This window comes from Loxodonta africana, chromosome 20 (assembly GCF_030014295.1).
Source record: "Loxodonta africana isolate mLoxAfr1 chromosome 20, mLoxAfr1.hap2, whole genome shotgun sequence".
In the NCBI taxonomy this organism is placed as follows: Eukaryota; Metazoa; Chordata; class Mammalia; order Proboscidea; family Elephantidae; genus Loxodonta; species Loxodonta africana.
This window is the reverse complement of record NC_087361.1, coordinates 72121085-72143532: the sequence shown is the minus strand read 5'-3', so window position 1 is coordinate 72143532 and position 22448 is coordinate 72121085. Positions and strand designations below refer to the sequence as shown.

The 22448-nt window shown below is 39.4% G+C and overlaps 1 protein-coding gene across 1 annotated transcript; it reads right to left on the bottom strand.

The window, feature by feature from the left end:
* Window positions 1-653: 653 nt before the first annotated feature.
* On the bottom strand, window positions 654-4454 carry LOC104845928 (alpha-1,3-mannosyl-glycoprotein 4-beta-N-acetylglucosaminyltransferase C-like). Its single transcript, XM_064272988.1, has 2 exons — window positions 4439-4454; window positions 654-1789 (listed from the first exon to the last, which is right to left on the bottom strand). Exons 1-2 carry the CDS (start codon window positions 4452-4454, stop codon window positions 654-656), a joined length of 1152 nt encoding a protein of 383 aa, XP_064129058.1.
* Between the last annotated feature and the right edge of the window lie 17994 nt (window positions 4455-22448).

Here is a 22448-nt window from a genome sequence, read left to right as displayed (position 1 = left end):
TTTATGTTCTCAGAAATAAGACTATGTCGAAGACAGGAGCTGCCAGAAATAAGAGCAAATTATTATGATGCTATTTAAAAAAGAATCCTCTAGGATGTTGGGTGATGTTGTGAAAGAGGACCCTGCCTAACCATAAAAGGCACTCAATGAATGTTTATGAGATGAATATCTTATAACAGAAAAACGTGATCACAAAAATAAGTCATGTTCCCAGGCATCCTATTTTTTCCTGTCACATAGGAAGTCTGGCCTTTAATGAATCCATTTCTTAGCTGGTAGAAGGATCCTCTGTCTTCTCTTATACATTGCTAGAGTCCTGGAATATGAACATCAGTCAATCCCACACATATATTCCTTTTGTTTCTAAAACTCTGGTATTCTTACCCCTAAGGAAGGAATTTCACATGGTAGACTCTTATGAATACTAAACCAGGGAAGGTCTGAACACGCCTCCAGCCCGCATGGCTCTCTGGGATCAAGAAGATATCACCCCCATTCTGCCTTTCAACATGTTGGGTCTTCTATATTAAGAATCCTGAAAGGACCCAGCAATGAGATGTGCCTGACCAAGTTCAGTGTCACCTCCATAGATTCTAACCTCCATTCCGATCCTCCCAGAACCCTCGATGCCTTTGCCATATATTACTTACGCTTCACTTAATCCAGAGGTTGATGTGTCTGACTACTATCCCAGAAGGTGCAGTGGCTGTCACAAGTAGTCTCACACATTTCACCTTCTTCCCAGACTCTTCAGATAACACCTGCTTATTCAGGATGCCATTTACTAGAAACCCCAGCAGGATATAGTCATCACAGTCATTGCTCCTGTTAGAAGAATCAAAGCCCAGTTCTACCTGCCCCTCTTTCAACTGATTCTCCTCTTTTAGGCCAGAACCAGTCAGCACTTGCACTTGGATCACTTTAGCAGGTTTGTCTAAAACAACGGTGAGATGACTGCCAACATTAGCCTCCTTGGTGTAAAAGAAATTCTCATCCAGGCTATAGGCATTCATGAGAACAGAGCCTTTGGCAACCTGCAGGCTAGTGTAGATGGAGGCAGCAGGGTTGCTGGGAGAGCCAATGTCATTTTCCTCAAGGTCTTTACCTTTGAGGCTATTGAATTTTCCCTTAAAGGAAGAGTAGTTACCCCTGTGCTGAAAGAGTGAGGGGAAAAACTGGATTGGTTTTTTTTGCATGAGGAGGTCAAGAAAATGGGAAAGGAGGTAGTCACAGGGCATTTCCTGGTAGAAGAGGAGAAGAAAATGAACAAAACGGGGAAGGTCTCTAGTTCGAAAGAGTTTTCCAGTGAAGCCCAGCTGAGAGAACTCCAGAGTTACGTAAGGTTTGTATTCCCAGGCAGACAGTATAGTAGCAATCTGGGTGACAAATCCAGGGGCACATTTCACGCCATCTTCAATCATCAGGAAATAGTCAGAATGGTTGGTAGCAAAGTTCATGAGGAAGGCATACTCCATGTTTTGTTTGGAGCGGAAAGCTACGTAGGTGGGAGTGTCATTAAACTTTTTCTTAAGGTGCTTTAAGGGAAGGTAGTTTTTAAGAGGAGTACTGATCACTACTAGCTGTCTGGCCTGGATATATGGTTTAAAGAGGCTTGAGATGTTAGAGACCATTTGATGAAGCCACTTGGGGTCAGGATCTGCCAGGTGTACCAGAACAATAATGTGCTTCAGCTCAGATGGGGTGGAAGCAAAGAAGATGGACTGCAGGGTATCCAAGAGGTAGCTTCTTTGGGGATGCTGTGCTGAGGAAATCCCAATGGTCAGCAGTTCTAGGAGAAGGGAGAAAAGAGAACCTTTACCAGTTGAGGGCAGTGAAGAAAGAAGCTGCTATGGATGAGGTTAGGGTCCTCTCCTATATGCCAACTCCATATGTTATTTTACATTTTCTCACCCTCAGGAATGAGTATGGACTAGATTAAAACCCAAAACTGGACCAGTTGCCATCAAGTCGATTCCGACTTGACAACCCCGTGTGTTTTAGAGGGTTTTCATGGCTGTGACCTTTCAGAAACAGATATCCAGCCTCTGGGTGAGTTTTAACCATCAATCTTTTGGATAGTAGCCCAGCACTTAACCATTTGGACCAGATTAGGAGTTACAATCGGGTCATGAGTTGTGATTTTTTTTTTTTAAGTCATTATGTTTGAAAAATTGTGTGGGGGATTGGATAAAGACGACAAACTAAATGTTTATATGTCTCCTTCCACCCATAATCCCACTGAAAAACCAGAGAGATTGCCATAAGAGAACCACAGTATTTAAAGAATTCCTGAAAAACAGAAGAAGGGACAAGATTGGCAGAGAAATCTAAGCAGAGGAATCCATAGCCCAAAAGACACATAAGAGAAAGCAATTCCATAGGTGCATCTTTATTTCAAAAGCCTTAGAGAAATCCTAGGTTCAGAGGCCCCACATACAAAGAGGAGTAGGCCCTACAGTGGTCATCTGGATATAAATAATAGAATTTTTTCTAGGACCATCAGCGACCACCAAGGGGCTGGTGGTAGCAACATCCATCCCCAGACTAAAGTCCTAAGGATTTCAGCCTAAATAAAGTGGAAGGTTTATCAGGGAAAAGTTTCTAGTGTGCATCATGGGGATGGAGGAAATATTAGAACTGAAGCCAAGAACTCCAGGCAATAGAGTGGGGAGAGGGGATAACGCAGCTGACTACGGCATTTGCCTATCAGATAAGAGGCCCTGCATAGCGTGAGTAATGTGCTTGGCTGCTAACCGAAAGGTTGGAAGTTTAAGTCCACCCAGAGGTGCCTTGGAAGAAAGGCCCAGCAATCTATTTCTGAAAATTCATCTGTTGAAAATCCTGTGGAGCACAATTCTACTCTGACACACACGAGGATGCTATAAATCGGAATCTACTCTATGGTAACTGGTATGGCTCTCTGAAGTAGAAATTCAGAAATGTAGAGGCTGCCAGAGCGTGTCTAAGGCAGGTAAGTGGGAAAGTGCCCCAGATGACTTAGGCCTTTACCAGAAGAAATAGGGGACATTTCACCCACAAGTCCAGCTACCTACACACCTTACTGGCTCCATGTTTTACGCTTCCCCTACAATATAATAAGGCAGGCTTTCATAATCACAACTTGTTTTTACAGAGAGGCAAACAGGATGGTCATTTGTAGTGACGAATTATACTGTTCATTCTAGATCTTTAAGTATAAATCTGAAGCAAGAATCACCAAACATTTGAGGAAAACCAGCATAACGGAAGAGAAACAACAACTCAACCAGAAAGAGAACTAACTCCAGAAACAGTTAACAGTGGAAACAGTAGAGTGAAGAAAATTTCCAACACTGTATGTGAAGTCACTCCTCAGAGATTGTAGAGGGAAAGCCATCCTCTGGGAGAAGAACAGACTGATATCAATCAGAAAGAGTTTGTAGGGACTATGGATATGGAGACCTGATCAAGTTGGATTTTTTGGCAGTAACAGCTTATGGGTTGGTGATATGTTTTTCCATCAGAAGGCAAGTAATGGCAGGTCGTTCCTATTTTTAGGAAGTTAGCAGCCTTTGATGTTCAATGCAGAGAACCATCAATTCAATAACGGTTGCAATATGGTGATATTCTAAATATATAATTCTTTTTCATTTATTATCTGGAATGCTTCTATAAAGGAGAAAATTTTCCTCATCTGCTCTTTGGTTGCACAGTGGCATAGTTTATATCCAACACTTGTCTGTCAGTTTGTCATACTGTGGTGGCTTGCATGTTGCTATGATGTTAGAAGCGAGAGAGAGAACCCCAAAATTCTGTGAGGCATTTGGTATAAGTAGAGGACCTGGCCCAGACCTGAGAAAAAAACCTCATTTTAAAACAGTAGCTTTTCTCTCCTGTGCTTAACCTTTGGTCGTTCTTAAAAATATAGCCTGAAGGAAATATTTTTCTCTGTGGTCAAGCAGAAGCAGGATGTCACAGTCTGTTCCCAGAGGGTCTTCATACATTATAAAAAAATCTCCTTTATAATGGACCCCCAGAAAAGACATGCTTGAGAAAGCAGTTTAATAGCATGTTCCCAGAAGAGCATGTCCTATCATTGTCCTGTGATCCCCCGCTACCCCCCTACTTGGATGGACCCCTGCAATCTTAGGTAAGTCGCCAATCACTGAAGTCCACTTATGTTACCCTGGAAATCACTGACAAGCCCCCGCTTTAAGAAAGCCTACCTCTAACTTTCCTGATTGTCTGAAAACCAACCAGAATATTGTAGCCCCGTTCTTTGTCTAAATCCTATAAAAGTATTTGTGTGATTGTTGTGTCCCCGGACTTCATGGTTTCATTTTCACAAAGCTGCATAGTTCCCGGTTTGAAATATATCAAATAAACCTCTTTGTTTTACTTTTAAATACAGTACAAGTTTTCACTACTATAGAAGCTATGCCACTGGCATCTCAAATACCAGCTGGGTCACCCATGGTGGACAGATTTCAGCAGAGCTTCCAGACCAAGGCTGACAAGGAAGAAAGGCCTAGTGATCTCCTCCTGAAAATTAGCAGATGAAAACCCTATGGATCACAACAGGATATTTTCTGATATAATGCTAGAAGATGAGCCCCCTAGGTTGGAAAGCTTTCAAAATACACAATAGCCATAACAACGGACTTGAGAATATCCAGGATCGTGAAGATGGTGCAGGACCGGGCAATGTTTCATTCTGTTGTACATCTGTGGCCATGAGTTGAAGGTGACCCAGTGGTAACTAACAAGTTCATATAGGAAAGTGGAATAGATGTTTGATTCTTTCCCTGTATTTATCAGCTTTCAAAAATAATGGATTGGTTCCCTAGCATCCTCCGGTGGTGACAAAATTTGTTAGGTTTTTTTTTTTTTGGTATCTGTATGGCCTCATGGATTTTATGTGTTGCAAACCATTGAAATTTTATTCTTATTGATTGTCCCACCCTGGGAAGTAGCCTTTTTTTTTTTTTTTTAATTAACTTCTATTGAGCTTCAAGTGAACATTTACAAATCAAGTCAGTCTGTCACATATAAGTTAATATACATCTTACTCCTTACTCCCACTTGCTCTCCCCCTAATGAGTCAGCCCTTCCAGTCTCTCCTTTCGTGAAAACCTTGGCAGCCTCCAACTCTCTCTATCCTCCCATCCCCCCTCCAGACAGGAGATGCCAACACAGTCTCAAGTGTCCACCTGATATAATTAGCTCACTCTTCATCAGCATCTCTCTCCCACCCACTGTCCAGTCCCTTTCATGTCTGATGAATTGTCTTCGGGGATAGTTCCCGGCCTGTGCCAAAAGGTTTGGGGACCATGACCGCCGGGATTCCTCTAGTCACATCCAGACCATTAAGTATGGTCTTTTTATGAGAATTTGGGGTCTGCATCCCACTTATCTCCTGCTCCCTCAGGGGTTCTCTGTTGTGCTCCCTGACAGGGCAGTCATCGATTGTGGCCGGGCACCAACTAGTTCTTCTGGTCTCAGGATAATGTAGGTCTCTGGTTCATGTGGCCCTCTCTGTCTCTTGGGCTCTTAGTTGTCGTGTGACCTTGGTGTTCTTCATTCTCCTTTGCTCCAGGTGGGTTGAGACCAATTGATGCATCTTAGACGGCCGCTTGTTAGCTTTTAAGACCCCAGACGCCACATTTCAAAGTGGGATGCAGAATGTTTTCATAATAGAATTATTTTGCCAATTGACTTAGAAGTCCCCTTAAACCATGGTTCCCAAACCCCCGCCCTTGCTCCGCTGACCTTTGAAGTATTCAGTTTATCCCGGAAGCTTCTTTGCTTTTGGTCCAGTCCAGTCCAGTTGAGCTGACCTTCCATGTATTGAGTGTTGTCCTTCCCTTCACCTACAGCAGTTCTTTTCAGCTAATTAATCAGCAAAAAACCCTCTCCCTCCCTCCCTCGCTCCTCCCCTCATAACCACAAAAGTATGTGTTCTTCTCAGTTTATACTATTTCTCAAGGTCTTATAATAGTGGTCTTATACAATATTTGTCCTTTTGCCTCTGACTGATTTCACTCAGCATAATGCCTTCCAGGTTCCTCCATGTTATGAAATGTTTCACAGATTCGTCACTGTTCTTTATCGATGCGTAGTATTCCATTGTGTGAATATACCACAATTTATTTACCCATTCATCCGTAGATGGACACCTTGGTTGCTTCCAGCTTTTTGCTATTGTAAACAGAGCTGCAATAAACATGGGTGTGCATATACATGTTTGTGTGAAGGCTCTTGTTTCTCTAGGGTATATTCCGAGGAGTGGGATTTCTGGGTTGTATGGTAGTTCTATTTCTAACTGTTTAAGATAATGCCAGATAGATTTCCAAAGTGGTTGTACCATTTTACATTCCCACCAGCAGTGTATAAGAGTTCCAATCTCTCCGCAGCCTCTCCAACATTTATTATTTTGTGTTTTTTGGATTAAGGCCAGCCTTGTTGGAGTGAGATGGAATCTCATCGTAGTTTTAATCTGCATTTCTCTAATGGCTAATGATCGAGAGCATTTTCTCATGTATCTGTTAGCTGCCTGAATATCTTCTTTAGTGAAGTGTGTGTTCATATCCTTTGCCCACTTCTTGATTGGGTTGTTTGTCTTTTTGTGGTTGAGTTTTGACAGAATCATGTAGATTTTAGAGATCAGGCGCTGGTCTGAGATGTCATAGCTGAAAATTCTTTCCCAGTCTGTAGGTGGTCTTTTTACTCTTTTGGTGAAGTCTTTAGATGAGCATAGGTGTTTGATTTTTAGGAGCTCCCAATTATCTGGTTTCTCTTCATCATTTTTGGTAATGTTTTGTATTCTGTTTATGCCTTGGATTAGGGCTCCTAAGGTTGTCCCAATTTTTTCTTCCATGATCTTTATCGTTTTAGTCTTTATGTTTAGGTCTTTGATCCACTTGGAGTTAGTTTTTGTGCATGGTGTGAAGTATGGGTCCTGTTTCATTTTTTTCCAAATGGATATCCAGTTATGCCAGCACCATTTGTTAAAAAGACTATCTTTTCCCCAATTAACTGACACTGGGCCTTTGTCAAATATCAGCTGCTCATACGTGGATGGATTTATATCTGGGTTCTCAATTCTGTTCCATTGGTCTATGTGCCTGTTGTTGTACCAGTACCAGGCTGTTTTGACTACTGTGGCTGTATAATAGCTTCTGAAATCAGGTAGAGTGAGGCCTCCCACTTTCTTCTTCTTTTTCAGTAATGCTTTACTTATCCGAGGCTTCTTTCCCTTCCATATGAAGTTGGTGATTTGTTTCTCTATCACCTTAAAAAATGACATTGGAATTTGGATCGGAAGTGCATTGTATGTATAGATGGCTTTTGGTAGAATAGACATTTTTACTATGCTAAGTCTTCCTATCCATGAGCAAGGTATGTTTTTCCATTTAAGTATGTCCTTTTTAATTTCTTGTAGTAGAGCTTTGTAGTTTTCTTTGTATAGGTCTTTTACATCCTTGGTAAGATTTATTCCTAAGTATTTTATCTTCTTGGGGGCTACTGTGAATGGTATTGAGTTGGTGATTTCCTCTTCAATGTTCTTTTTGTTGATGTAGAGGAATCCAAGTGATTTTTGTATGTTTATTTTATAACCTGAGACTCTGCCCAACTCTTCTATTAGTTTCAATAGTTTTCTGGAGGATTCCTTAGGGTTTTCTGTGTATAAGATCATGTCATCTGCAAATAGAGATAATTTCACTTCCTCCTTGCCAATCCGGATGCCTTTTATTTCTTTTTCTAGCCTGATTGCCCTGGCTAGGACTTCTAGCACGATGTTGAATAAGAGCGGTGATAAAGGGCATCCTTGTCTGGTTCCCGTTCTCAAGGGAAATGCTTTCGGGTTCTCTCCATTTAGAGTGATGTTGGCTGTTGGCTTTGCATAGATGCCCTTTATTATGTTGAGGAATTTTCCTTCAATTCCTATTTTGGTGGGAGTTTTTATCATAAATGGGTGTTGGACTTTGTCAAATGCCTTTTCTGCATCAATTGATAAGATCATGTGGTTTTTGTCTTTTGTTTTATTTATGTGGTGGATTACATTGATGGTTTTTCTGATATTAAACCAGCCTTGCATACCTGGTATAAATCCCACTTGATCGTGGTGAATTATTTTTTTGATATGTTGTTGAATTCTATTGGCTAGAATTTTGTTGAGGATTTTTGCATCTATGTTCATGAGGGATATAGGTCTGTAATTTTCTTTTTTTGTAATGTCTTTACCCTAATTTGGTATCAGGGAGATGGTGGCTTCATAGAATGAGTTGGGTAGTATTCCGTCATTTTCTATGCTTTGAAATACCTTTAGTAGTAGTGGTGTTAACTCTTCTCTGAAAGTTTGGTAGAACTCTGCAGTGCAGCCATCTGGGCCAGAGCTTTTTTTTGTTGGGAGTTTTTTGATTACCGTTTCAATCTCTTTTTTTGTTATGGGTCTATTTAGTTGTTCTACTTCTGAATGTGTTAGTTTAGGTAGGTAGTGTTTTTCCAGGAATTCATCCATTTCTTCTAGGTTTTCAAATTTGTTAGAGTACAATTTTTCATAATAATCTGAAATGATTCTTTTAATTTCATTTGGTTCTGTTGTGATGTGGTCCTTCTCGTTTCTTATTCGGGTTATTTGTTTCCTTTCCTGTATTTCTTTAGTCAGTCTAGCCAATGGTTTATCAATTTTGTTAATTTTTTCAAAGAACCAGCTTTTGGCTTTGTTAATTCTTTCAATTGTTTTTCTGTTCTCTATTTAGTTCAGCTCTAATTTTTATTATTTGTTTTCTTCTGGTGCCTGATGGATTCTTTTGTTGCTCACTTTCTATTTGTTCAAGTTGTAGAGACAGTTCTCTGATTTTGGCTCTTTCTTCTTTTTGTATGTGTGCATTTATCGATATAAATTGGCCTCTGAGCACTGCTTTTGCTGTGTCCCAGAGGTTTTGATAGGAAGTATTTTCATTCTCGTTGCATTCTATGAATTTCCTTATTCCCTCCTTGATGCCTTCTATCACCCAGTCTTTTTTCAGGAGGGTATTGTTCAGTTTCCAAGTATTTGATTTCTTTTCCCTAACTTTTCTGTTATTGATTTCTAGTTTTATTGCCTTGTGGTCTGAGAAGATGCTTTGTAATATTTCGATGTTTTGGATTCTGCAAAGGTTTGTTTTATGACCTAATATGTGGTCTATTCTAGAGAATGTTCCATGTGCGCTAGAAAAGTATACTTTGCAGCAGTTGGGTGGAGAGTTCTGTATAAGTCAATGAGGTCAGGTCGGTTGATTGTTGTAATTAGGTCTTCCGTGTCTCTATTGAGCTTCTTACTGGATGTCCTGTCCTGCGAAAGTGGTGTGTTGAAGTCTCCTACTATAATTGTGGAGGTGTCTATCTCACTTTTCAGTTCTGTTAAAATTTGATTTATGTATTTTGCAGCCCTGTCATTGGTGCATAAATATTTAATATGGTTATGTCTTCCTGATCCATCGTCCCTTTTATCATTATGTAGTGTCCTTCTTTATCCTTTGTGGTGGATTTAAGTCTAAAGTCTATTTTGTCAGAAATTAATATTGCTACTCCTCTTCTTTTTTGCTTATTGTTTGCTTGATATATTTTTTTCCAACCTTTGAGTTTTAGTTTGTTTGTGTCTCTAAGTCTAAGGTGTGTCTCTTGTAGGCAGCATATAGACGGATCGTGTTTCTTTATCCATTCCGAGACTCTCTGTCTCTTTATTGGTGCATTTAGTCCATTTACATTCAGCGTAATTATAGATAAGTGTTTAGTGTTGTCATTTTGATGCCTTTTTGTGTGCGTTGTTGACAATTTCATTTTTCCACATACTTTTTTGTGTTGAGACTTTTTCTTAGTAAATTGTGAGATCCTCATTTTCGTAGTGTTTGACTTTATGTTTGTTGAGTCGTTACATTTTTCTTGGCTTTTATCTTGAGTTATGGAGTTGTTATACCTCTTTGTGGTTACCTTATTATTTACCCCTATTTTTCTAAGTAAAAACCTAACTTGTATTGTTCTATATCGCCCTGTATCACTCTCCATATGGCAGTTCTATGCCTCCTATATTTAGTCCCTCTTTTTTATTATTGTGATCTTTTACATATTGACTTCAGTGATTCCCTGTTATGAGCATTTTTTAAATTAATCTTAATTTGTTTTTGTGATTTCCCTATTTGAGTTGATATCAGGATGTTCTGTTTTGTGACCTTGTGTTATGCTGGTATCTGATATTATTGGTCATCTGACCAAGCAATCTCCTTTAGCATTTCTTGTATCCTTGGTTTGGTTTTTGCAAATTCTCTAAACTTGTGTTTATCTGTAAATATCTTAATTTCTCCTTCATATTTCAGAGAGAGTTTTGCTGGATATATGATCCTTGGCTGGCAGTTTTTCTCCTTCAGTGCTCTGTATATGTCGTCCCATTCCCTTCTTGCCTGCATGGTTTCTGCTGAGTAGTCTGAACTTATTCTTTTTGATTCTCCCTTGAAGGAAAACTTTCTTTTCTCCCTGGCTGCTTTTAAAATTTTCTGTTTATCTTTGGTTTTGGCGAGTTTGATGATAATATGTCTTGGTGATTTTCTTTTTGGATCAATCTTAAATGAGGTTCGATGAGCATCTTGGATAGATATCCTTTTGTCTTTCATGATGTCAGGGAAGTTTTCTGTCAGGAGATCTTCAACTATTTTCTCTGTGTTTTCTGTCCTCCCTCCCTGTTCTGGGACTCCAATCACACGCAAGTTATCCTTCTTGATAGAGTCCCACATGATTCTTAGGGTTTCTTCATTTTTTTAAATTCTTTGATCTGATTTTTTTTCAGCTATGTTGGTGTTAATTCCCTGGTCCTCCAGATTTCCCAGTCTGCATTCTAATTGCTCGAGTCTGCTCCTCTGACTTCCTATTGCGTTGTCTAATTCTGTAATTTTATTGTTAATCTTTTGGATTTCTACATGCTGTCTCTCTATGGATTCTTGCAACTTATTAATTTTTCCACTATGTTCTTGAATAATCTTTTTGAGTTCTTCAACTGTTTTATCAGTGTGTTCCTTGGCTTTTTCTGCAGTTTGTCTTATTTCATTTCTGATGTCTTGAAGCATTCTGTAAATTAGTTTTTTATATTCTGTTATCTGATAATTCCAGGATTGTATCTTCATTTGGGAAAGATTTTGATTCTTTTGTTTGGGGGGTTGTAGAAGCTGTCATGGTCTGCTTCTTTATGTGGTTTGATATGGACTGCTGTCTCCGAGCCATCACTGGGAAACTAGTTTTTCCAGAAAATCCGCTAAAAAAAATGCAGTCAGATCCCTACCAGGACTGCCTTTGGATTATAACCGCCACCTTGTTCCCTGTAAGGATGAAAGTCTGAGATTTGGATCATATATGCTTGGCTGTAGCTGGTTCTGTGTTTTTAGTCCAATTAGGGGTGGATATTTGGTCCCTGGGTTTTTTGTGTTTCCTTCTCTCAGGCCAGAAGAATGGGTTAGGAAAAGACCAAAAGGAAAAAAAAAAGGGGGGGGGGGAAGCAAAGCCGCTGTGGAGCCGGAGCCGTTCTCCTTCTGGCTCAGGAAATTCCAATGTTAATGAAGCCGCCTGGGGAGGGTGGGGGAGGGATCAGAGAGATAGGAGAGTAACAGCTCAGAATATAGCCAGAGTTGCTTGTCTTGCTTGGAATGACTATTTTATCTGAGATTCCCTAGGGGCGTGTCGCCTATGTGTGCTGGGTGTGTGGAGATTGCCCCGGGGATCTGGCCCACTGAAGCCGCGGTCAGATCCGCTGTCAGTCCCACGCCCAGTGTCAAGGTTCCCCTGCTCGGATGGTGCACTCCCGACTCCAAAATCAGTCGCTGTCTCCCGGGGACTTCTCGTCCCGCCAGCCGTGTTGCTGTGGTGCCCCGCCTTCGCGAACCAGCTGGGCCCCCTCCCGGGGTTAGTTCAGGGGAGTGGAGCAGCTCTCCATGCTTGCGCCGTGACAGCGCCCAGTCAAATGCCTGGCAGCAAGATTTACCGGCTGGGACGCTGCCCTCCCGGCTCCAAGACCAGTCACTGCCTCCCGGGGACTTCTCTCTCCGGCTGCATCGCCACGCCGCCCACGCGGGCCGGCTGGGCCCCCTCCCGGGGTGAGTTCAGGGGGGTAGGGCTGCGCCCCTTGTTTGCGCCGTCAGCTCCCCTGGGCCCTGCCCTAAATTGGGCGCCCAAGTTACCTGACTGGGACGCTGGCTCCAGGCTCCGAAAACAATCGCTGCTTCCCCGTATTTGTTCGTTTTCCGTCTCTAAATCTGTGTTTGTTGTTCAGGGTTCGTAGATTGTTATGTATGTGATCGATTCACTTGTTTTTCCGAGTCTTTGTTGCAAGAGGGATCCGAGGTAGCGTCTACCTAGTCTGCCATCTTGGCCCCGCCTCCCGGAAGTAGCCTTTTAAAGTTGTAGTCTTTACCCTTTTGATACAACTTTAATGGTTTTTGAAAACTTCCATGCTATCTGGCATGACATTTGCTACCTTGGACTTGGAATCAGACGTATTTATAAGGGACCCTGGTTCTTTTTAGTGGAAAATGGTATTTAAAGTCCAGAGTCTAGACACCAGGTGTGCTTATTGACAGTGGATCGTCATTTCTAGGCCTTAGTAGATAAGCTAAAAACTTACTTTTTTTTTTTTTTTAAAGACAAACACATCATGAGTTCATACTGATATCACACTGGTATTTCCAATTCCCAAAAATATATTCAAACTTAAAGAAAAAAGTAGTTTTTCTTTGCTAAGTTTTCTTGATTAAGCACTCCTTAATTTAAATAGCTTCACTCTATCCTTTGAATTCTTAAAGAATTTGGGTCAGAGAAATCTTATTCTGCCTCAAAGTTTTTTTGTTTGTTTTTCTTTTATCAAATACCACCACAACCTGTGGGAATCAAATAAGTGTCATAGCTGGACTTCAGGAGAATACACAGAGCCAAAGTAAAGTTGGTCCAGCAAGGAGGACCACACAGTCCTGATTGCATTGACAGAGGAAGGGCCACATGTTCTCCAGCCATTGCCTTTAGTAACAGATACAGGAGGGTTATCAGTGACAAGGGAAAAAGGGACATCATTGCTGCAAAGGCCATAGATAAATCCAGGCTGGAGCTCTAATTGTGGGAGTTCTGTATATAATCGGTTGCCGTTGAGTCGATTCCGACTCATAGTGACCCTATAGTACAGAGTAGAACTGCCCCCATAGGATTTCCAAGTAGCGGTTGTGGATATGAACTGCTGACCTTTTGGTTAGCAGCCAAGCTCTTAACCACTGTTTCACCAGGGCTTAAATTAGCATCTAGGTGGTAATTAAGACTGAGCCTGGATAGAGTCACCAAGACGAGTGTAGATAACGACTGAAACCTGGGGTACCTCAAAGCTTGGAGATTGGAGAGAGAAGATAAACCTGCCAAGGACACTGAAGATCTATCTGTGAGACTAGAGGGAAACCAGAACAGTGTGGGATCCTGAAAGTAACTGAAGAAAATGTTGAAAGAAGAGAGTGATCTATGGTGGCAAATGCTGTGATAGGTCAAGTAAGATGGAGATTGGAAGCTGACCAGTGGATTTAGCAATGTGGACGCCATTGGTAACGTGGACAAGAGTAATTTTGGTGAAATGGTAAGGGCAAAATGTGTATTGTTAAGAGAGGTTTTCTTTCTTTTTATCAAGATGAGAAAAATTGCAGCATGTTTTTGATGGTCCAGGAGAGAGAACTGTCTCTGAGTGATGTCACTGAGTAGTTGAGAAGAGGTGGAATATAGTGGAAAAGTGGTGAGGCTCCCACCAGATAGGATCAGGGACAGTTCACCTGTACCAAGAGAAGGGACTGAGCATGAGCTCCAGAGGACACAGTGGAAGGGTGTCAGAAGGTGAGCAAGGGTGGGTGTTGGGGTCAGAAAAGATGATATTTAGAGTCTTATGGGAGGAGTTTGTGGGGGATGATTAAGGTTCTGGGTTTCTTAGAGTAACCTACATAAATTGGAACATGCATTTTTGTCAAAATAGGAATATTCATCCTCTCATATAGAAGTTTTTTAAATCTCTCATTCCCTCTTCCCAGTGTCAGGATGAACAGCTTGTTTGTTCTGACATCCACTGACCCGAAATTTTTTGCGGGCGCTGGATTATTATAGGTAATATGCGCGTATAGTCTCTGGCCTTCTGTACTCAGTGGGGTAAGAAACAGTCACAAACCTTCTGTTTATCTGAATGTTTAAATGCCTCCTCTACAGATCCAGTTTTCCTACTTTCAAATTGCTGTTTTAGATTTGGCACCTGGGGGCATTGGGACAAGATGGTGGTGTGATGCATTGGAAAGATGAGTGTGTCCTTGAATCCAAGCTGCATTCTTCAACCCAACTATATATATATATTCCCCCAACCACTGTTGCCATTGAGTTGTACACAATGATTTGTGTATATATATATATACACACACACACACGTGTGTGTATACACATACACAAAAACACACACACACACATATATATACGTATACAGATACCTTTATGTATATGTAAAATGTATACCTCTGCAGCAATGGTATAGTGGAGAGGGGTGCACTTAACTCCCTATCTAGCTCCTATGTATTTCTGAATTGGCCCAAAGTCAACAGGGAAGAGAGACATCTGGAAAAACCTGACATCAATGTTAAATGAAAATCCAGCTCTGTACACTTTATGAGATACACATGCACATACACACGACACAAAAATGTTGAAGAGTTAGTAACTAAAAGAGATATGATATATATGGGCAAATGCTACCAAACAGAATTCACTGATTTCAATGCTATGCATGAAATAATAACTTTAGAAGTACAAGCAGAAACAGATCTTCCATAATCACACAATTACCTCCCTCAGAAACCAACAGATCCAATAAACAAAATGAAAGAATATAGTTTTAAATAACACAGTTAACAAAATTTATTGTATGTGTTTACAGTGCCTATCAGAGGAAACAAAGTTTTTCAAATATCCATAGAAAATATTGGCCATATATTAGATCCATGAAGACAATTTTAATATATTCCTGAAAATAATAATTTTATAGGCCATATTCTTTGGTTACAGTGCAATATAACTGAAAATTAATCATGAAAATCTAGCATCCTTTTGGAAATAGAAAATCACTTTTCTAAATATCTCTTGGGTTGAGGAAAGAATCCAAATGGAAATTACCAGCTTCTTAGAAATGAATGAAAATAAGAACACCATAGACCAAAACCTTTGGAATATGGTTAAGTGGTACTTACAGCAGAAGTAATAGCTTTCAATGTATTTGCTAGAAAACAACATAGAAAATAAATAAAAAGATTAAAAAAAACTAAAGGAACTAATACAAAAATAAAACAAAGGGAGGCAGAGTGTAGAATTAAAAAGATAAAAAGCAGAATGTAATTAAATATAATAAATACAAAACTGTAGAAGATCAATAAAACATGGTGTTAGAAAAGATAAACAAAATAAACCTGTGGTCTGATAAAGCAAAAAAGAGAGAAAATATAAATAATATTTAGAATGAAAAATGTGTCATGGAAGACTTAAAAATTCTATAAGTGCAAAGAACTCAACAGAAAAGTAGACAAAATTTATGAATTGGCAAGTCACAAAAGACAAAATATGAATGACCAAAAGGCAAATGAAAAGATGCTCAACCACTGGTAATCAGGGAACAGCAAATAAAAATGAAAGGGTCACAAAAATTTTTAAATTTGACAAGACTGAGAGATGGCAAACATGTAGGACAATAGGAACTCATATCTTGATGGAGGGAATATAAGCTGGCAAGCCATTTTGGGGAAGAATTTGTCAAGATCTAATAAAGTGGGAGATATGTATATCCTAGAACCTAGCGATTTCATTCCTATGAATATACTTTAGAGACTCATACATGTGCACAAAGATTTGTGTATAAGAATGAATATTCATAGCAACGTTGTTGGTAATAGCAAAAAACTGGAAATAAACTAAGTGTCCATTAACAGGAGAGTGGATAAAAATATTGTGATAGATTAATTTAACTGAGTGTTATACATATTAATGTGGAGGAGTCTCAAAAACACAACGTTAAGTGAAAAGAAGAAACAAGCAAGTTCTGATGAATCAGGATCCATGCCTTACACCAAACACAAAAACCAATTCAAAAGGGATCAAGGACTCAAATGTGAAAACTAAAACCATAAAATTTTTAGGAGAAAACAGGGATGTGGCTTTCAGGCCTAGTTTTCAATGATGAATTATAACAAAAGACAAAACAGATTCATGGGACCTCCTAAAAATTAAATACTTTTGTTCATCAAAGGACTTTATCAAAAAAGCGAAGCACCAACCTACAGATTGAGAGAAAATCTTTGAGAACCGTATATCCAATATATATATATATTGAGTTTTATGTATATGTAGATATGTACATGACTTCTACAACTTATCAACAAAAAAAGACAAACAACCCAATCAAAAAACAGGCAAAGGACTTGAACAGTCACCAAAGAGGATATTCAAATGACCAACAAGAACTTGGAAAGATGCTCAACGTCATTAGCCATTTGTTGTTGTTGTTGGGTGCCCTCAAAGTGGTTTTTGACTCATAGCCACCCCATGTGACAGAGTAGAACTGCCCCATAGGGTTTTCTAGGCTGTTAAAAAAAATATATATATATATATTTTTTAATGATATGGGTTCAAACCACAAATCTTTCAATTAGCAGCTGAGCGCTTAACTGTTAAGCCTGCAGGACTCCTTTATTAGTCATTGTTGTTGTTGTTGTTGGATGTCTTCAAATCGACTCCAACTCATAGTGACCCCATGTGACAGTGTAGAACTGCTTCATAGGGTTTTCTTGGACAGGTCTTTCTCCTGCAGAGCCTCTGAGTGGGTTTGAACTGCTGACCTTATGATAAGCAGCTGAGAGCTTAACTGTAGTGCCACCAGGGCTCTTTCATTAACCATCCAACCAAACCAAATCCATTGCCAATGAGTCGATTCCAACTCACAGCAACCCTACAGGACAGAGTAGAACTGCCCCACAGAGTTTCCAAGGAGTGCTGGGTGGGTTCAAACTGCTGACCTTTTGGTTAGCAGCTGTAGCACTTAACCACTGCGCCACCAGGATTTCCTCATTAGCCATCAGAAAGAGGTAAATTAAAACCACAATGAGATACCATTTCACTCCCAATAAGACTGAAAAAAAAACAAAATAACAAATGTTGGCTAGGAGGTAGAGAAATAGGAGCCCTTATCCATTGTGGTGGAAATGCAAAATGGTACAGCTGCTGTAAAAAACAGTTTGGCAATGTCTGAGTCTGGATTCTTCAGAAGAACAAAACCAGTGAAGTGTATATAAATATATATATAAAAAGAGAAATTTATTTCAAGGAAGTGTTTCATGGCTCAGGCAACAGGCTGAAGGTTTCTACTGGATCGCATTGTTGTAGGGGCTGACGAACCCAAAATCTGCAGGTCAGGAGGCTGGCTGGAGGCCTCTGCTGGCTCATGGAGTTGCAGGGGCTGATGAAATCAAAATCTGCAGGTCACGTGGCAGGCTGGAGGGTTCTTCTGGTTCACATGGTTGTGGGGATTGGCAAACCCAAAATCTGCAGGTCAGGTGGTAGGCCAGAGACTTCTGTAGGCTTATTCCCAATAACCAGAGGCCAGGTGATGAGAAGAGTGCAGAATTGAGAGAGAGTGACAGCGAGCAAGTGAGCTTTGCTAGAACATCTATATATTGGAGGCAGGCCCCACACCCGAGGAAACTCTCCCTTCAATGGATTAGCTGCTAACATCAGATCACAAAATGGAAGGTGATTACACAGTATCTGTCAAACCACTGAGAATCATAGCTTGGCCAAGTTGACACATAACATTAACCATCACAGGTGGTTCCTCAAAAAGTTGAACATAGAACCACCACAGGGCACAGCAATTCCAAACTCCCCACTATACACCCAAGAGACCTGAAAGTAGCAACACTGACAGACACATGTACACCAATGTTCATCGCAGCACTATTCACAATAGCCAAAAGTGGAAACAACCTAAGTATCCATCAATGGATGAATGCATAAACAAAATGTGGTACATACGTACAGTGGACTACTACTCAGCCATAAAGAGAAATGAAGTCTTAACCCATGCTGCAACATGAATGAACTTTGAAAACATTATGGTCAGTAAAATAAGCCAATCACAAAAGGACAAATATTGTATTTCGATAACAAATATTGTTATTTCACGTACATGAAATAACAATAGGTAAATGTATAGAGACTAAAACTTATTAGTGTATTAGTGGTTGTGGGGGAGGAAGGGGAAAAGGGAGAATCATTGTTTAGGAAGCAGTGAGTTGCTGCTTATGATGATGGGAAGTTTGGCAATGATTGTGGGTGATGGTTGCACAACATTATTAATGTAACTGATATCACTAAATTGTACACCTGAAAACACTGAATGGCAAATGTCATGTTGTATATATTTTTACAACAATAAAAAGGAAAAAAACAAGTTCTGTAGGAATCATACACTGTTTTGTAACATTTTTATAAGCTTAAAAACATGCAAAACAATATCATACCGCTTAGGATATTTGCACAGCTTATAAGTTTATTAAGAAACATAAGAGAATGATATATGTCTAGCGGAGGGGAGGATAGGAGAATTAGTTGATAGATGAAGGGTACAGAAAGGAACTTCAATTGTGTTAGGATAATTTTATATCTTAAGTTGTGTGTTCATAGTATTTTTATACTTTTTTTGAATACCTTGCATATTGCATTTGCATAAGATATTAAAAATTACAAGAGACTACCACTCAGAGCTCCATCACATTTTTAAAAATGTGGCAAAAAATGGGCAGTGTTCTAGGAAAATGTAAATTATTAATATTGGTTCAAGGACTGGTGGAATATCTGAATAGATTAAAAAAAAGTTGAAGAACTTTAAAAAGAAGTCAAAGATTTCCTGCCCCTGCAAAAAGCAAACAACAAACAGAAATCAGGCTCAGACATTTTCAGGGGAAAACTAAATATTGGAGGAACAGATAATTTCAACAATTTGTAGACTTGCTAAGTGAACTAAAAAAAATAAAATAGCTTTCCAAATAATTCAATAAGTCTATCATATCTCTGATTACAAAATCTCTAGCGTTGTGCCTGGCACATAGTAGGTACTCATGCCTGTGCTGAAGGAGAGAAAGAAAACATACAGAAACACACAAAAACTATAGGCTAACCTCAAGGCAAAACTTCCTAATAAGTCATTAAATAAATTGTATTAATTAGGGTATTGAAAGAATACATGATGATCAGGTAGCACTTACCCAAGGAATGCAAGGATGGTTATGTAATAGTGGTAGGAGTAGACTAAAGGAGAAAAACCCTTATGATTAGTTCAATTAATGCCCAAAAGAAAAGCATTTGATAAAATTCAATACATATTCTTGATATAATCCTTAGCTAGCTAGGAATAGATGCTAACATCTTAAGGTGCTAATATGTGGAAATACATTAATATGTTATTGTCGTTGGGCGTCCTTGAGTTGACTCCAACCCATAGTAACTCCATGTGAGAGGGTAGAACTGCCCCATAGGATTTCCTAGGCTGTTATCCCTTTTTTTTTTTTTTTCAACTTTTTACAGGTGTACAATTTATTGACAGCAATTACAATAATCGGCTGTGCAACCCTACCCTTACTCAATGTGATACTTCCATCACTGTTAACCTGGCTCTTTCCCCCTCCCTCCTGCCCCTAGTAACCACTAATAAACGTTGTTTTCTGTACATTTACCTTTTCTTGTCTTTTTATATGAGGTCATACGATATTTGTCCTTTGCAATTGACTTATTTCACATAGCATGTCTCCCAGCTCCATACATATTGTAGCATATATCAAGACTTCATTTCTTGCATTGGCTGAGTGGTGCTCCATTGTGTTTATGTACCGTAGTCTGCTTGTGCATTCATTTGTTGTTGGAAATTTAGGTTGTTTCCACCTTTTGGCTATTGCAAATATTGTTACAATGAACACTGGTGTACAAGTCTCTTTTTGAGTCTTCTCTTTCGAGTCTTTTGGCCATATACCTAGGAGTGGAATTGCTGTGTCATGCGGTAGTTTTTTGAGTAATCGCTATACTGTTTTCCACAATGGCTGTGCCATTTTGCATTCCCGCCAGCAATGGATAAGGGTTCCAATTTCCCCACATCCTTGCCAACATTTGTTATTTTCTGTTGTTTGTTTATCTTCACCACCCTAGTGGGAGTGAAATGGTATCTCAGTGTGGTTTTGATTTGCATCTCTCTGATGGCTAATGATGATGAATATCTTTTCATGTGATTGGTGGCCATTTGAATGCCTTCTTTGGTGAAATGTCTATTCAAGTCCTTTGCACATTTTATGATTGGGTTGTCCTTTTGTTGTCAAAGTTTTGTATGTATTTTGGTTATTAGGTTCTTGTCAGATACATGGTTTTTGAAGATACTTTCAGTTGGTAGCTTGTCTTCACTATTTTGGTAAAGCATTTTGATAAACAAAAGTTTTTAATTTTTATGAGATCCCTTTTATTTATTTTGTCTTTTGCCATTTGTGCTTTCATGATTATATTAGATAATCCATTGTTAAAAGCTAGGCCTGAAAGAGTTGCTCCTGCTTTTTCTTCTTAGAATTTTACGGTTTTAGTTTGTACATTTAGGTCTTTATTCCATTTTTAATATGTTTTTGTGTGTAGTGTGAGGCATGGATCCTGTTTCATTTTTCTGCGTGTGGAAATCCAATTTTCACAGCACCATTTATTGAAGAGACTCTTCTTTCCCCATTAAATGGACTTAGCGCCCTTGTCAAAGATCAGTTGACCATGGATATGACCTCTCAATTCTACTTCATTGGTCTATGTGTCTGTTGTTATACCAGTACCAGGCTGTTTTTATTACTGTAGCTGTATAAAAAAAATATATAGTATGTTTTAAAATCAGGAAGTGTGAGTCCTCCTACTTTGTTCTTCTTTGTAAATATTGCTTTAGCTATTCGAGGCCTCTTGGCATTCCACATAGTTGAGGATTGGTTTTTCTGTTTCCCTAGGCTGTAATCTTAATGGGAGCATATAACCATGTCTTTCTCCCCCAGCCTCTGGGTGGGTTCAAACCTCCAACCTTTCTCTTAGGACTCAAGCGCTTAACAGTTGCACCACTGGGGATCCTTACACTAATACAAGAAAGACTCTGTCTTAGTTATCTTGTGCTACTATAACAGAAATACTACAAATGGGTGGCTTTAACAAACAGAAATTTATTTGCTCACAACTTAGGAGGCTAGAAGTCCAAATTCAGGGTACCGGCTCTAGAGGAAGGCTTTCTCTCTCTGTCTGCTCTGGAGGAAGGTTCTTGTCTCTTTTGAGCTTCTGCTTCTGGACAACCTTCATTTGGGTTGGCATGTGTCTTCCCCTGTCTCTGCTCGCTCCTTGTATCTCTTTTAAGAGACTGACTTAAGACACACCCTACACTAATCCTGCCTCATTAACTGTTGCTGATGAGTCAGTTCCGACTCATGGCGACAGAATGAAACACTGCGCATTCCTGCGTCATCCTCACAATCATTGTTATACTTGAGCCCATTGTTGCAGTCAGTGTGTGACCGCAGTCATATTTTGAGTGGCTTTCAACCTGAGGCACTCATCTTTCAGCACTATGTCAGACAATGTTCTGCTGCTATTCATAAGGTTTTCACTGGCTAATTCTTTTCAGAAGTAACCGCTGGGTCGTTCTTCCTAGTCTGTCTTAGTCTGTAAGCTCAGCGGAAACCTGTCTGCCATGGGTGACCCTGCTGGTATTTGAATACCAGTGGCATAGCTTCCAGCATCACAGTGACATAAAAGCCCCCAGAGTATGACAAACTGACAGACATGTGGGGTTGTTTATGCTTTAACACATATAAATTAGAAATCATAATAAACATCATAATTAATGATGAAATATTATAGATCCATTCTCATTGAATAAGACAAAGATGCTTGCTGTAACCAATAATGGGCAATGAAATCATATGAAAAATCAGAGATAAATGCTGAGAGAGACAAATCTGTAACTTTTTACAAATAATATGATAATTTACCTAAAGAACTTAGAGAATCAATGGATGAAATATTAAAACCAGTAAAAGAGTTCATTAAGATGGCAGATATAGTATCAATACACAAAGTGTTAGCATTCCTACACACTTAGAATAATCAGTTATCAGATGTAACGGAAAAGGATATTGTATACCAAGCATGAAAAGCAACAATATACAGAGAAACACATCTAGCCATAAATGGGAGAGATCTATAAAAGAAAAGCACAAAGCTTTAATGAAGCACTTAAAAGACCCGGTAAGTGGAGACACATAACACATTCATAGATGGTAAGGTAAAGATATCGATCTTCTCTAAGTTTATCTATAAGTTTAATGCAACTCCTATCA